General features: G+C 29.1%; 3 protein-coding genes, 1 long non-coding RNA gene and 2 pseudogenes across 4 annotated transcripts; 2 read left to right on the plus strand and 4 right to left on the minus strand.

The window, feature by feature from the left end:
• Positions 1 to 1056: 1056 nt before the first annotated feature.
• LOC149885074 (uncharacterized) lies at positions 1057 to 1857 on the minus strand. Its single transcript, XM_090094615.1, has one exon. It carries the CDS (start codon positions 1855 to 1857, stop codon positions 1057 to 1059), a length of 801 nt encoding a protein of 266 aa, XP_089950741.1.
• Positions 1858 to 1910: 53 nt separating this feature from the next.
• On the minus strand, positions 1911 to 2516 carry LOC149885075 (uncharacterized). The gene has a single exon (XM_090094616.1). It carries the CDS (start codon positions 2514 to 2516, stop codon positions 1911 to 1913), a length of 606 nt encoding a protein of 201 aa, XP_089950742.1.
• Positions 2517 to 6087: 3571 nt separating this feature from the next.
• Positions 6088 to 8141, minus strand: LOC149885076 (uncharacterized). Its single transcript, XR_016454879.1, has 3 exons — positions 7910 to 8141; positions 6459 to 6478; positions 6088 to 6313 (listed from the first exon to the last, which is right to left on the minus strand). It is a non-coding gene; the product is annotated as an uncharacterized LOC149885076 (long non-coding RNA).
• LOC149885077 (uncharacterized) lies at positions 6488 to 7823 on the minus strand (annotated as a pseudogene).
• Positions 7052 to 10021, plus strand: LOC149885078 (uncharacterized). The gene has a single exon (XM_090095539.1). It carries the CDS (start codon positions 8556 to 8558, stop codon positions 8964 to 8966), a length of 411 nt encoding a protein of 136 aa, XP_089951665.1. The 5' UTR covers positions 7052 to 8555; the 3' UTR covers positions 8967 to 10021.
• Positions 10022 to 13750: 3729 nt separating this feature from the next.
• Positions 13751 to 16561, plus strand: LOC149885079 (uncharacterized; annotated as a pseudogene).
• The last annotated feature ends 313 nt before the right edge of the window (positions 16562 to 16874 follow it).

Below are 16874 nucleotides of genomic sequence, written 5' to 3' on the forward strand. Positions count from 1 at the left end.
TATCATCATTATTACTAGATTTAGTAACAAAACCTGCAGTTTTAAGTTTCCTGGAGCTTGCACATTCAGTTTCTAAATCTGCTTTAGTTTTGCTGTTGTTAAAGTTTTTTTCTTTGGTGTTAACCATGTGGCGATTCTTTGGTGGTGTTTTTTTTTTTTTTCTTTGCAAATTTTGTTTTGTTGAAATCATTTTTAATAACTAAAATCTAAAAAATTCAAAAATTTAGATAAATAGACTTCAAAACAAAAAAGAAATTAGCATTCGATAAGCAATTCATGTCACCAGACACACTTCATGCCTATCCTTTTAACTTTAAAAAGTGTTTTAGGTTTAAAAGTATAGCTAATAGTCACTATATAGCTTTAAAGTATAGCCATAAAAATGTTTAAAAAATAGTTTTCTGCTGCATTTTTAAGGGCATTTATATGTTGCTAGGGCGTTGCTAGGGAAAGTAACAACAACCAATTCACAATTATATCAATTTGTTGACAATCATATTAATAAAACTTATTCATGTTATACATTTTTGAAAAGGTAATAAATTTCTTAATTATATATAATAGAAATAATTTTTTTGAAAATTTTATCAAAAATCAACATTTATTTCTAGGGTTACCACCTTAACTTTAGCAACTCGAACGACCCCATCGTTAGAATATATTAATTCTTCAACTCGTGCTAACTTCCACAACTGTCTTTTGCAATTATCGTTTTCAATTAATACAATGTCATTAACACTAATACCATTACTACCATTATTTTGATTTATGATATTCACGCAACTCTGTCAAGCATTCTCATTTGAATCTGCTTTTAAAATGATTCAACATATTAGTTAACATACTGTTTCTTATATACACATCTTGTTCTATCTTATGACTTGAACTTGATTCAAAACGGAGCTTATGACCAAAAACTAAGTGATTGGGAGTGAGTGCTTCATCGCCCTGGTCGTTATACAAATAAGTTAATGGTCAGTTGTTTAATACCATTTCAATTTCAGAAATCAATGTTCGTACTTCTTCATATGAAGATTTTGAGGACTTTAACGCCTTTTATAAACATCTTTTTGTCATTCGAACCAGTCGCTCAAACATCCCTCCCCACCAAGGTGCAGAAGCCGCATTAAATTTCCATTTTATAGAATGGTTAGCAGCAAAGGATTGAGTTTCAGATAACACAAACTGAGAACCATTGTCAGAATAAATTATGTCAGGAACTCCCCGTCTCCCAATAAATCTACGAATACCCATAATGCATGCATTTGATGAGCAGTCAGCTACTAAGTCTAACAAAATCGAACGACTACTACAACATGTAAACAAAAAAATCCATGCCTTATTTGATGTACTACCATTGTAAACATCTTTAACATAAAGTGGGCCTGCATAATTTAAAGCAACAGACTTGAAAGCGAAATCAGAGTTTAAACGACTTTCAGGTAGAGGAGGAGCAGGTGGGTAACAATAAGGTTTACTCTCTAGACGTCGACAAGTTGTACATTCTCGTATTACACTTTTTGCCAGTTGTCTACAACAAGGTATCCAATACTGGGATCTCAACGCATCAACTGTTTCTTTCACCCCATTATGCTTGACAAGCTTATGAAAATGTAAAATTAATAGTTTAGCAAAATAACAGTTATTAAAAATAAAAATAGGAAACATAGTGTAATATTCTAGGTTAGAATTCTCGATTCTGCCACGACATCGAATTATTCCATCTTCAGTGAATAAACGAAGATCTTTTCGTAATTGTTTGAAATTATTTTCACCATTTAGATTTAATTGTGAAAAATTAATCCACAATCGCTTTGAGTTATCTATTTCTTCAGCTGTAATTGGACCGATTTTCATACTTTTCTTCCTTTTACCTTTTACATTATTGAGAAATCGCAGAATCCATGATGTTACTCGAAGTAAGCACCTATAATCACTAAATTTAGTAATATTAATAAAGTCAAGATTAAGATTAAAACTTCCAGTGATTCATCTGAATGAATGGCATGTTCATAATATGGCCATTTGATATTAACATCATTTAAAAAATTGGGTCCAGAAACCCAGAGCTCATTTCCATATAACTTCTTAAGTGATGATCCTCGAGAAATTATATCTGCAGGATTTCTATAGGATTCAATATAGTTCCAATTATAAGTTAAAGTTAATTCACTTATTTTAGTTATTCGATTTTGTATGAACTGTTTATAGGTATTGCTTGTGTTAAAAATCCAATGCAAGCAAATGGTTGAGTCAGTCCAATATACTACATTTGAAATGTTATAAACTGGTATCAATTGATCATAAATAGATGCTAACAACTTTGCTAAAAGTAAAGTTCCAGAAAGTTCCAATCGAGGCATTGTGTTTTTGCCTAATGGGGCAACCCTAGATCTCGAGGCTATCAAAGAGGCACGACTAAAACTAGCATTAAAAAATCTAAGATAAACACAACACCCAAAAGACTTAACACTTGCATCAGAAAACCCATTTAATTCGAACTTAACATCATTCATAGTACCCAACCCAGGGTTATATACCACGGTTATATACCATGGGCTTAACGAAACATGTTACAGGTATTAAAGAAATGTTTATGGTTACTATTGAAAACTGAACCATATCTAAACTTTGTGTTTGGGTTTGATTACCAAAGGTTTTGATACTTATTTGCTTCCTACCAATTGTGGGAAGAAAAAGCTTTTTACGTAATGATGGCGAAATATAACTGAGTTGAGAGCAACTGTCAAATAGAAGTCGACATTTCTGTGTATTTTCCTTATTCATCACAGTAAACAATAGCTGTTTGCAATAAAACATTCTTAGATTTCAGTAATTCATTACTTGAAACAGATGTCAATTTATTGTTTGATTCTTTTTCATCATCAACATGAGAAGGAAACTTTTTAAAACACATAGACACATTATGCTTCCCGAAGCATTCAAAACAGCTGATTTTAGAAAGACAATTACCAGACATATGACCTGGCTTTAAACAATTAAAGCAACCCCTTTTCTCTCATAAAATATTTCTCCTAGAACTTTTATTAGTCACAGTTTTACAATTTTCACTTCTATGACTATTTCTACAAAAAATACATTTTAAATCATATTGTGGCTTAAAGTGAGCACTAGAATGTAGCACCTCTGCAGTGGAGTAATTAATTTTACCTTCTCTGTCTGACTGGGCTTTCTCCCTAGCTTGTAGTTCACATTTTAAAGCTTTTAAAACAACCTTTATATCCCAATTATCATAAGAATCAAACTGCCTAGTAATAATTAAATTTAACTTTTCTGGAATTTTTTGCATTATAATAGGAATTAATAAAGATCCATACATAGTGGAATCTATGCCTAAATTTTCTAAACTTCTAATTTGAACTTCAAGTGTCATGTATTCGACGTAACGCAGAAATATTGTTTATGATTTGCACTCTCTCTAAAGCAAGGAGTAACTTCATGTGCGATGATATTAAAAGTTGTTTATTACTAAACCTTTCTTAAAGCAGTTCTAATGAGGTGTTATAACTATCTTTCGTTAAAGCTAAACCTGAAATTGTTTTTAATGCTTTTTCTTCAAGTAAATTACGTAAATAGTTAAGTTTCTGTATTGGAGAAAGATCTTCATTATTATGAATGGCACATTCAAAATTTTCATAAAACGTCTGCCATTCCTCAGGCTTTCCATCAAAGGTACATAACTTTAAAGGTGGAAGCGTAATATTATTCTTTCCAAAAGTAGATGTAGAACCTTGAACACTCCCAGATTGCGATTCATTGTTATTCTTACAATAATTATCACTAAATTTTTCAATTATTTTGATATTTTTCTTAAAAAATACAGAGAATTCATTAGCTAAGTTCTCTTCATTTTTTAAATCCTCTTCATCTTCAATTAAATTTGTTAATTCATCATCAATGGCTTTAACCTTATTATATTTTTCAATTAAAACTTCTTTGAAACTGCATAGTTCCTCTACTGAGTCACTACCTTGACTGAAATTAGTCATGCAATTATTAGCATTTTCAAGTATGTTTTTTATAGCAATGATGGTAATGGTGTGAATACGTTTTTTTCCAGCAACACCTGCCATTATTACGAACCCCAAGAATGCCAATTACAACAAATGTTTACTCAAAAAAAAATTATGGCTAATTCTGATACAACCACAAACACAAATTAAACACACACTATGTAATTTTTTAATGCTAGCAAAAATACGCGCCCCAGACAACCCCAAGACGCAGGTTAACCCCAAAAAAAACAAATACAATGCTAACAAGTACTTAACTTTGACGATCTCTCTCGCTCTCCGTGGGTTCGAAATATTGAGTATTTTAGCTTACTCAATGGTTCGCATTAGATAAACAACTTGAGTAGATGCAAGCACATAATATATATTTATAATACAAGAAGTTTAGTATAAAGTCTTAACATAATACTCTTAACATAGTCAAGTATAGATTAACAAGCGCTATTTTACTTTCGCACCCCCCTATTTTTATTGCAGATTATGATAGAGAATTTTATGCTGATTCAGAAAAATATAAAAACATGGACCTGAAAATTAACGGAAAGGGGTCTAATTCGAAGTCAAAGTTGTAAAAAATCCCACTAAAAATCCTAATATTCGCCATTTTGAGAAAAATAAATTAACGATCTTTTAGCTCACAAAAGCAATACATTAATAGCATGGTTTTTACGTTAAAAAAGTCGTTAAACTATGTTTTCCCGAAGTGTCTTCATGGAGCGCAATGCGCTACTCAGAGCGCAATATTGTAAGGGTTAGGGTTAGGGTTAGGGTTAGGGATAGGGATAGGGATAGGGATAGGGCAATACAATAATGATTATTTATCAATTTGTCTACATTCTCAAATTCTATGTTCAACCTTTATTTGAAATCTTCCATTAATTTCATTTCGTTATAACACTTTCGTTATAATACTTTAAAATAATAATGCAAAGACTAATTGAAACCAGATCTGCTTATTGCGCAATGTAACGGTAATTAATTTTCGTTAAAACTGAAAGCGTTTTGAAAAAGATTTTTAAAAAATGGCGAATATTAGGATTTTTAGTGGGATTTTTTACAACTTTGACTTCGAATTAGAGCCCTTTCCGTTGATTTCAGGTCCATGTTTTTATATTTTTCTGAATCAGCATAAAATTCTCTATCATAATCTGCAATAAAAATAGGGGGTGGGTGGGTGCGAAAGTAAAATAGCGCCGAAACTTAAGAAAGCATGGCTAGCATTGCGGGATATTACAAACCCGGTGTCACGTTAAATAAGTAGCTCGTTAAAAAAGTAGACAAAATGTTGTATCTGCGCATGCGTTAGTTTACGGATACTTATTTAACGCCATTATAGGCATTAAATGAGTATCCAGTTAAAAAAGTAGACAAAATGAGCAATCAAGACAATATTTTTAACACCAAACGTAATTTTAAACTTAATTTTAAATTTTAAGTTAAGTTAAAGTTTTATAAAGTCCTTATTGAAATATATATGACTTTAAAAATAATCTTATAAGAACTTAATATTTGCAAACATATTTAACGTAACAATAAGATAAATGAAAATTCCTAAATTAGGAGCGCCGCACTGTCCTTGATTAACGATCTTATATTCCATTGTGTCTTATGTTTATAGATTGTGATATAAATGTTACAATAAGTTTGCATTTTGATATCTGGCGCGCACCCCACACGGTGCCTCCTGGATAAGTAATGTTATCTGTTAATGTAATTTAATTAAAAAATTTTTTAAAAAAGCAGCTTAATCTATAAATTTTCGGCTGATAAAAATTTTCATATAAATGTAAAAAGTTTAAAGTCTATTACACTTAATAAACCTAGGAATCTATTTCTGACCTGAAAAACGAGTTAAGGGTTTGAAATTTAACAAGTTCTAGGTTTTGATCTAAATATGATCTCAAACCTTCCACAACGTTACAATTAAAAACCAGCATTATCCAAATTAAACCGTCCAAACACGCTTACATGGGATAATGTGTAAGCGATTAAATCATGTAGAAGATTACAATTACGTGGAAACAAAATGAGAAATGTAAAAAAAAAGACATGATAACATTAAATAGTTAAAAATTTATTTTCCAAAATAAATTTACATTCAACTTTGTATTGTTATTAAACTTGTGTCCATTTAAATATACCTCTCCTAGATTGTCGGTTGTTTGCCTTCTCAAATAAACAATAGGGATCGAGGTTTACCTATCAAATATACTTTTAACATAAGCGATGGAATCTTTTTCTTTAATTACTCCTAGCCATAAGAGCTTAAGTTGTCGTACCTAAAACTCAAAAAAAAAAAAAAAAAAAAAAGAAAGTTTTCATTATAATTATAATCAGAATTATTTACCAGATAATTATAATAAATTGACAGATGAAACAAACAAAAAAGACAATTATGTTTAAATTTAAAAAAGTACTTGTAACCTGAAATGTAACCAGGCAATCTAAAGTGAAATATAAGAAAAATAATATTAGAAAACTATTTTTAACTTTTTTATATTTATAATTTATATTTATTAATTATAACTTTTACTTAATAGTTAGAGTGATGATACAACTAGAATTTAAAATATAGTAACAACTTTTTTTAAAATAATTAAATTATCATAATAAATCTAATTTAAAAAACTCTACAATAAACTCTAATATAAAATTGAGTAAACTCTAGTCTAGTTCCATCTTTACTACTTATAACTCTAGTTCTAACTCTAACTTATAACTACTACTTGTAACTCTACTTGTTGTATCTCTACTAATAACTCTAATCTAAAACCGAATCAATTAAAATTAGTTTTGTTTAAAATAAGTTTTTGTTAAGAAAATATTTTTATGTATTTAACAAAAAGATTTCAAACCATTATGCTCACAAAACAAAAATTAATAAATCAAATATCTAACTTTTATTAAGGTTTTTAAAAAAATTATTATTGCAGTGACAGAAATTATCACATTGAAATGATAATGAGCCTACTTTTTTACCATATGATAAAGAAATGTAAGGAAACATCTCCTTTTTTTTTTCTCTCAATACACTGCAGGAGATGAGACCTCATACTAATTTTATCCCAGATAATTAAACTAGATAATCAAAACATTGCATAAAGCAGTAGCATTTGCAATAGCATAAAGCCCACAATCATTTCCATTGTCTTGCTTTTGACATCTTATGACCTCCACATTCAAAGAAGAAATACATTTATTTATTACTAATGATCGTGCAACTCTGTGTACCAGTAATGGAACAGTGCTTTTATTAAATCTAGTAAACAGTGAATCCTAATACTGAACAGAATTAGAACCATTTTCAGATGTTAAATTACTTATTAGAACCCAATGCGAATTTCTAACATTAAGTATCTGAATAAACTTTAAAGAAATAGTTTAACCACCATAGTTTTTTTAATTAAAAATCCAAGAACTTTGAAATCCACCTACTTCAGGAAACTGGTTTGAAAGAAAGCTTTGTGTAATATCAATTAAAGTATCATCAAGCCAACAAGATAGATGTTTTAAAACATCTACGCACAGCTTGACTGACTGCGCTGATGTTGAATAAAAATTATTATCTACAGAAATTGCAGGACAAACTAATCTTTTGGATTTATATACACTTGCGTCAGTTAGAGAAGTTGGATGCTTTCTCTTGCTGGATTTTTTTAAAACTATTTTTAAATCATCTTTTTCAATTATTTGTTTAGCCATTTCAAGACAATAATCATGCTCTTTTAAAATCAATTGGGTGGACAATGCTTGTTTTTCTGATAAATAAGGCTTTATACATAATACAATTTACCATCTAAAGTATGTAAAAATTTAGATTTAATTCAATGATAATAACTATTTATTCAACAAAGTATAATGTAATGTTTACATACCACATAGTTTGAATTTTTCTGCATACTTTAAAAAAGATTTAAGCTCTAATTTGTAATATTTCATCCTTACATCAGAGAGATATTGTTTAACATCTTCAACAGAATAGTTATGAACAGGCATTTTTCAAATTAAATTTCTGATTTGTAAATTAGAAATTTAAGTAACTTTGAATATTTACCTAACGGAACAAGGCTACTTATTTAACGATAGATTTCACCTACCTAACGGAAACTTAACATCATATCATGCTTATCGCATGCGCAGAGCTATCTGTCTACTTTTTTAACGGGCTACTTATTTAACGTGACACCGGTAGTTTATTTTCGAGAAGCCGAACAGGCTTCAATATTGGTCTCATTATTTACTTTATGATTATAAAACACTACATAATGCATGTAGTTAAGTTTGATGGTTATTTACAAGAACTATCCAAAAAGTTTTATTATTTTAAGATAAAAATCCATTACAAAAATTTGAATTTCATTTACTGGGTCTGTGGATATTTGGTTGGGAAAAAAAAGTATCCTATTGGAATAAACCAGAAAAATAACATTGAAATATGTATTTCATGTCAGATTTAGAGAATGTACACTCACCTAAAATTTTTCAAAACGTTATGATGCAATAAAGAATGTGATCAAAAGAATGAAATCAACACCACCTCTTTTAAATGTGAACTGGAAAACTCATTGTGATGAATGCTATTGTTGTCAGCAAGTAGAAAAACTCAGTAAAAGTTTAAATGTGACTAAGTTACTAAAACAAAATAAAAAGCTTATTGGTCTCCCTGGTATTGGTAAAAAAGTGTGGTCATCTTCCATGATTGCTACCATTAAAAAAAGCATTGTGACAGCACATGACTTGGAAATAGATATTGAAGAACTAAAAAATGAAATTAATCCTCATTTACAGCTTTACCAGTGTAATTTTTGTGGTAAAATACCAAAACAACCAGCAACTCTAAAAAAATGTGAACAATTATTTTGTTATTTCTGTCTTATGGAAAATATAAAGGTTAACCAACTCAATGAAACCAACTCAATGTCCAAAATATAATGTGAAAAATGTTAACCAACTCAATGTCCAAAATATAAACAGCTTATTTTACCTGAAGATTTGATATCCAGTATTAAAACAAATTCTCTTTTAATTATGTTGACTGTTGCATGTATATGTAAAAGAAAGTTTAATTCAATCAAAGAATATGATTTAGGCATTAATAAGTGCATCTGCCTTGATAAATCATTAGAAACCAAGATTGCTGTGGCAAAACTATGATGAGGGAAACACACACACATAGCAAAATCAATTCATGAAAAAAAAAGGCTGTTAGTAGTGTCTTGATTTTTTTTCTTGTTCAAAATTTACATCTAACTATTGTTCTAAATTGATAACATTTTATTTATATCGTTTGTGAAATAAAAATTGTCCTTATGTAAAAAGTTTTACTAAATGTTTCTAATAATTTTAAAGAAAATCTTTAACTTTATATGCAGTTTTTTATTGATTTATTAGCTTAATTTACTTTATGAGTTTAAACACTACGTAATGCATGTGGTTAAGTTTGATGGCTATTCACAAGAACTATCCAAAAAGTTTTATTATTTTTAGATGAAAATCTATTAGAAAAATTTGAATCTTATTTACAGGGTCTGTGGATATTTGGTTGGGAAAAAGAAGTATCCTATTGGAATAAAGCAAAAAAATAAAATTGAAATAGGTATTCCATGTCATGTTGTCAGATTTAGAGAATGTACACCCATCTAAAATTTGTCAAAACGTTATGATGCAATAAAGAATGTGATCAAAAGAATGAAATCAACAACACTTCCTTTAAATATGAACTGGAGAACTCATTGTGATGAATGCTATTGTTGTCAGCAAGTAGAAAAACTCAGTAATAGTTTAAATGTTACTAAATCACTAAAACAAAATAAAAAGCTTATTGGTTACGCTGGTATTGGTAAAAGAGTGTGGAAACATGTCCAAAATGTAAAGAGCTTATTTTACCTAAAGATTTGATTTCCAGTATTAAAACAAATTCTCTTTTAATTATGTTGACTGTTGCATGTATATGTAAAAAAAAGTTTAATTAATCAAAGAATATGATTTAGATATTGGTCTTAAGTGCACTGCCTTATCAATCATTAATAATAGCACAATCATTAATAATAGCACAATCATCATCATCATCATCATCATCATCATCATCATCATCATCATCATCATCATCATCATCATCATCATCATCAATTTATTTAACAACAACATTTCTAATTTTAATTAAGGCTTTTAATATGCATTTATTGTCAATAAAAGGACTGTATAATCTTATTAGATGTAGTTATATTCTTAATAACTGTCACTACATTACCAAACTAGAATTTAAGATTGCTGTGGCAAAGGCGTAACTATGATGAGGGAAACACACACACATAGCCTTGTCAAAACCAATTCATGAAAAAAAAAGTTTATATATAAATGGGTAATAAAAATTTAAAAAATTTTGGCTTATATTTTTTGTGTTAAAAGATAAACTTGTTTTATCATGTTTATATATACAAATATATTTTGAAAATATTTAAAAAATATTATTGTATTTTAAAAATATATTGAAAGTTCTGGTATTATGTCAAACATTAAAAAAAAAAAAAAAAAAGGCTCATCACATAATTCAGTGAAAAATGTTGAAAGTGTTAAAGAAAAATTTAACTACTCTGTTTAGAGCACATTTTTAATCTAATTTGACCAAAATTGTAACTCAAGGAAACGTCAAGCTAATATTAAAAAATTTAATCTTTAAAGTTGATCAGTAAAAAGTTGCCAAACAGCTGAAAACATTGCATCAATATATGAAGACTCCACGGGAAGAAACGGCAGGGTCACATTTTGAAAGTTTCGACTTTTTACACTTTCTAGCTTTACTAACCATAATAGCATATTTTGTATTTGAATTCAAATCAAATAAATGATTTGATGCATATTTAAAGTTTTTCTAAATTTTCCTAAAACTCCGAAACTTATAAAGGTTTAAAAGTTTAATAATGATTTATCTCAAAATGAAAAAATGTGGCCCTGCCGTTTCTTCCCGTGGAGTCTTCATATGTCCTTGATCCTAAAATAGCACACAAATATTTTTTGTAATAACAAACAGTAAAGAGACCAATTATGAATACAAAGGAAAAGTAAATAAACCTGTATGAGTAAGGAGTGAGAAGTGAAGTAATTAAAATAAAAAAAAAAAAGCACCTGAAAAACTGAACAACTCTTGCTATTGGTTTGCCTAAGCAAACGAATTTAGAAGGATCGTTTCGAACACCGCAAAATCATGCCCATGCCCCTGTATTTAGATTTTCAGAAATGCTTGTGATAGATTTATCAATTTTTTTTTTAAAGTATTCAAAAATGTTTGTTTAACATTAAAATTTACCGACGGATATGTAATTTTTATTACTTTCTTTTTACATTTTTATTGAAATAAAAACAAAAAAGCAACCTTTAACTGTTAATAATTAGAAAAAGCTAATTGTTAACAGTTGTATAATAACTCCTTACCCGCGCTGACATACGAACTGAAAGCATGTCTTTGGCCATTATATTGACATTTGATTGATACGACCGATATATCTTGCCAATGTTATCAATCCATATCAGAAGTTTTTATTAGCATTCAATTAAAATGCCTAAACATGCAAAAGAACATTGTGATTTCGTTAAAAAGTTTCGCATTTGCTGCTTCAGGAAAGTCAAGGATTTAAGACCAATAAACAATGGTGAAACAACTTATTTAAATCTAAATAAAAAGAAAAATGACAACTCAAACCTTAACAAAACTTTTTTCTGGAAAGATTATTCAGCAGATAACCCTGACCTTCCTACCATGCTTTGCTTGAAATGTAGAAAAAGATTTGCAGGGACCGATCATTACTTCACTATACGGCCGTGTTATGAAGGTTATAACTATATTGATGGTTAATTTACTTTAGTTAAATTTTAGTTACTATAGTTGCTATACAAATGCTATAAAATTTAGACCTGAACACAAGAGCTGTTAAAGGGAGAAAATGTGAAAGTTTTATTTGTGAAAATGGGCGTAAGTCAAAAATGGAAAAAATATTGACTTCTATGGTTGAATGTGTGTCGGGAAAACCTGTTTATCAAGGCGCTGAATATGTTCCAAATAAACCTGCAGAAAGACTAATTTTTCAAGATTGCAATGCCCAAGTGGGACAAGGAATTCCACATCCCTGTATGAAATTAGAAAGACAAAAGTATTTTACTGCTATTTTATAATCAACATCTCCAACAACGTAAGGAAATGTTCTGTCCAGTTCTATTAAAGATTCCAGCACAAATGACTCAGACCTTAGCTTTGAAAACGTTCGAAGCAACTCACTGTTTCTTTCGGAAAGACTAAGGTAAAGAAACCTTTCTTTTCTTTAAATAAATTTAACAAACTTCAATTAAAAATACATTCCAGGTAAGGTTTTGTTGCATAAAAGTACTTTTAGAAATAAATTTGTTATGAGTTTAAAACCGATTTTTGTAATTACTTCATTATGATTTTGTATGACTTCATTATGATAATGATAATTAATCGAAACATGATTAAAGTTGCACAATTTCTGAGAAATGAGTCAGGACGAAAAAAAGTGGAATCTGTTTTCAATGTTAAACTGATTGAGAACAACGAAATGATTGGAAAATTATTCAATGGTGATAAACTCCCATTGCCACTAAAATTAAATGAAAGCGAAGAAATATGTAAACTATTATTGTTAAGAACCCTAAAAGTTAAAAAGTCATAAAAATCTAGAGATACTGAGCAAGTGTGATGGATATGCGTGCAAAGATTTTTAAGATTCAAGCGTCCACAAAACTATTATATTGGCCATTTTGCCTTCATTGAACGAAAAATACCATAATTTGTGGTTAACTTGGATAAGTTAAACATTTCATCCTTAGATTACACAGTATCTGAAGATCGAAAGGTTTTGCTTCAAATGGTTGGAAAACAGACTGCAAGATCATAGCACCCTTGTCCGTATTGCATTGCATCATCTCCTGACTTTCAAAAAATGATCATTGTACTCTAGAATCTTTGTGTAGATTGTACAACCAAAGAAAATTTAAAAAAAGCAAAAAAGTACACAAATGCTGTTAATGAATCTATTGAACTTCTTATATTCTATAGCCTTAGGTTACTGGACCGAAAAAGCTCTTGAATCTATTCATCAGGATTTCAATCAGTTTTGGCGAATGAGAAAAGTTAAAGAGCACAGCACAAACTATATAGAGGCGCTAAAAAACGCGATTGTTGCTTACAACACAAGCACTTTTAAAGTAGTTTCCTATTTACAGAAATGTAGTTTGTAAAAAGTAAAATATTAAACCTCCTGTGAACAATCGTTTAGTATGATTTTGAAATGTAAAATCTAACCATAAAGACCAGAAACCTTTTTTTTAGCGTAATGAATAGTTGTAGCAAACCCCACTCGACCCCTAATAGCCCTATCCTAGTGTACGGTTCCTAAAACCCCTTTTCAATTTTTTGCTTGTTTTATATTAAACTAAATCAAAATTCATCGACAGATTTCAAATTACATCAAAAAAAACTTATTCCTTTAAAAATTAAGACCATTTAAAGTTATTTCATGGGTTAATTCAGAGGTAATTTTAAGTTTTGCACGGTTATAAATCTTAAACGAAAAGAGATTTTTAATGAAATTTGAAATCTGTTGATGAATTTTGATATAGTTTATGATAGAACAAAAAAAAATTTTACAATTAAAGGTAGTTGCTGCTAAATTAAGTTTTTTATATTTTGAAATAATTCGAAACTGGCAAAATCTTCAACAACTGTAAAAGAACTTTTGGAATGTCATGAAAGTACTCTACTAAAAATCTTTGAAGATAGATTTGATAAATTAGAAAAAAAACTCTACAACGAAATTGAAAAATTAAAAAACGAAAATGCTTCACTGAAGAGAGAAATCGCTGAAGTTACTAAAGCAATGAATTTTCAGAATGAATATTACGAACAAGTTGTTAAGGAATCAAATGACTTAAAAGTAAAACTCAATAGTTATAACAAAGACAACGAGAATCTAATGTGCACCAAATTTATTCAAGATAAATTAGCAGAATTAGAAGATAGGAGTAGGCGCAACAATCTTCGTTTTGATGGCTTTGACGAAAGAGAAGAAGAAACGTGGAAAGATAGCGAGTTGAAGATCAAAGAGTTTATAAAGGAGAAACTTGGAATTAAAAACAACATTGCAATTGAAAGAGCACACAGAACTGGAAAGAAGAACGAATCTGGAAAAAGAAGAAGAACTATCGTGGTGAAGTTTCTTAACTATAAAGACAGAGAAATCGTTTTAAATGAATATAAAAAAAGAAAACTATGGAACGAAAAAATATATCTAAACGAAGACTATAGCAATTACACAATCAAAAAAAGACGACTTCTATTTACGAAAGCAAAAGAACTTCGAGCTGAGGGTAAGTTTGCTAAAGTTATATATACCAAACTTGTAACGCGCGCCTCAGAAGTATAAGAAATTCTTTTAAATCTTACTTATTTAGTACACAAAAAATGGTAACAACAAAAATATAAAATGAATGACTATGAATCACTTATTTTCAACTTTAGAAACAAACACAGTGGATGACTTAAAAATAGATTGTTTTTATCATTATGCTAGTGAGTTAAAAGAATTTCTTTCTAAAAATGGCGATGAAAACAAAAAAATCAGAATTGTCCACATAAATATAAGAAGTATAAACAAAAGTTTTGAAAATCTTCGGCATTTTATAGAAGAAACTAAAAACTATTTTGATATTATTTGTTTAACGGAAACTTGGTGTTCACAAAATGAGCTTAGTAATAACTCTAATTTCCATCTTCCTGGTTTTGAAGCAATTTTATTAGAAAGAAAATTGAAAAAACGCGGTGGAGGAATTCTGATTTACGTAAAACTAAACATTGCACATAACATTAGGAATGATTTGTGCGTTTCCGATGACGATAAAAAAGTCGTTACAATTGAAATTTTAAACAATAAAAGCGAAAAGTTAAAAAGCAAAAGCATTCTTGTAAGTTGTTGTTATAGGCCACCTGGTGGTACGTCAGAAAACTTAAGCTTTTACTTAAAGCACAATATTTTTCATAAAGGTAACAAAGAAAAGAAAAAAAACTTGACGATTTTAATATGGATTGCTTACGCTATTGCGAAAACAGAAAAATTAAAAGATTTTATGATGAAATATTTGTATCAGGAGCAATACCGCTTATCAACCAGCCTACTCGAATAACAAAAAACTCAGCCACCCTAATAGACAATATTTTAACAACAGATGTATATGACAATGACATGCAAAAAGGCATTATAAAATCAGATATATCAGACCATTTTCCCATTTTTCTAACAATCAATGCCATTTCAACTCCTAACTCTAATAAAAGTCAAACTATAAGAAAACGTATTTTCAGCAAAAAAAATTTAGAAACGTTTAAATATCAATTATCATTGTTAAACTGGAAGGATATAAATTTTAATGAAGACATAAATATAATCTATAATAAGTTTTTTAATACATTTTTCTCGGTGTATGATGCAAATTTTCCCGTCTCCGAAATAATCTTAAAACCAAAAACCTTAAATAGTTCTTGGATTACCAAGGGTCTTAAAAAATCTTCAAAAATTAAACAAAAATTGTATATAAAATATTTAAAAACAAAATCTCATGCTAACTTACGCATATATAAAAACTACAAAACTCTATTTGAAAAAATTCGTAAAAACATGAAAAAAAATTATTACTCTAATCTAATTACCAAATATAAAAATGACTCAAAACAAATATGGAAAATATTGAAAGAAGTAACGGGGAAACAGAAAACTTGTTTAAATTTCTTTCCGAAAATGATTAAAATAAACAATGTTTGTGCTTATGATCCAAATGAAATAGCAAAAGAATTTAATAAATACTTTACGGATAATGGAAGCAGGTTGGCTGATAGGATTCCTCCTACAAATATTTCCTTTAATGATTTTTTGACAACTCCAAATAATTTACTTTCTCCCCATGACTTATCCCTAAATTTAACAACTGAAGAGTTTGAAAGAGCCTTCAAATCCCTAAAAAGAAACAAAGCACTCGGTGCGGATGGAATAAACGGGAACATAATTATAGATTGCTATGAAAGTTTGAGCGGTATTCTATTTAAAGTTTTTAAAATATCTTTACAACAAGGGGTTTTCCCAGATCTATTAAAAATTGCCAAAGTTATTCCTATTCATAAAGGTGGAGAAAAATCAAACATCAATAATTATCGTCCTATTTCTATCCTTCCTACGTTTTCGAAATTTTTAGAAAAAGTCATCTTCGAAAAAACATACAACTGCCTGATTTCAAATAATTTACTATATAAAAATCAATTTGGCTTTAAAAAAAATAGTTCAACTGAACAAGCCATTATTCAGTTTACACGCGAAGTCACAAATTCTTTTGCTAGATCACAATATACACTTGGCGTTTTTGTCGATTTATCAAAAGCTTTTGATACAGTCAATCATGATATCTTACTTAAAAAACTTGAATTCTACGGAATAACTGGTAAATTGATTAAAAGGTATAAAAGCTAATTGTCTAATAGAAAGCAATTCGTCTACCACGGAGAAGAATTGCTTCCTATTGATCTTCAAAATAGAACATTAATTGAAATAAAATGTGGTGTTCTACAGGGTTCTATCCTTGGTCCACTTCTCTTTTTAGTATACATCAACGATCTAAATAAGGCCTCGAACCTAATGAGCATTATGTTTGCAGATGATACTAATTTATTTTTATCTAACAAAGATATTAGCAAACTTATTTTAAGTATGAATAAAGAACTTATACAAATTTCTACTTGGTTTAAATGAAATGTAAAGAATAAATATAGTTTGCGAAATAAAA

This window comes from Hydra viridissima, unplaced genomic scaffold (genome assembly GCF_058129835.1).
Source record: "Hydra viridissima isolate aposymbiotic clone 2 unplaced genomic scaffold, HvirCarnegie_v1 scaffold_8, whole genome shotgun sequence".
Lineage (NCBI taxonomy): Eukaryota > Metazoa > Cnidaria > Hydrozoa > Anthoathecata > Hydridae > Hydra > Hydra viridissima.

Coding starts and splice junctions, on each gene's coding strand:
- LOC149885074 (XM_090094615.1), bottom strand. CDS start 1,857: ATGAAAATCGGTCCAATTACAGCTGAAGAAATAGATAACTCAAAGCGA.
- LOC149885075 (XM_090094616.1), bottom strand. CDS start 2,516: ATGAATGATGTTAAGTTCGAATTAAATGGGTTTTCTGATGCAAGTGTT.
- LOC149885078 (XM_090095539.1), top strand. CDS start 8,556: ATGAAATCAACACCACCTCTTTTAAATGTGAACTGGAAAACTCATTGT.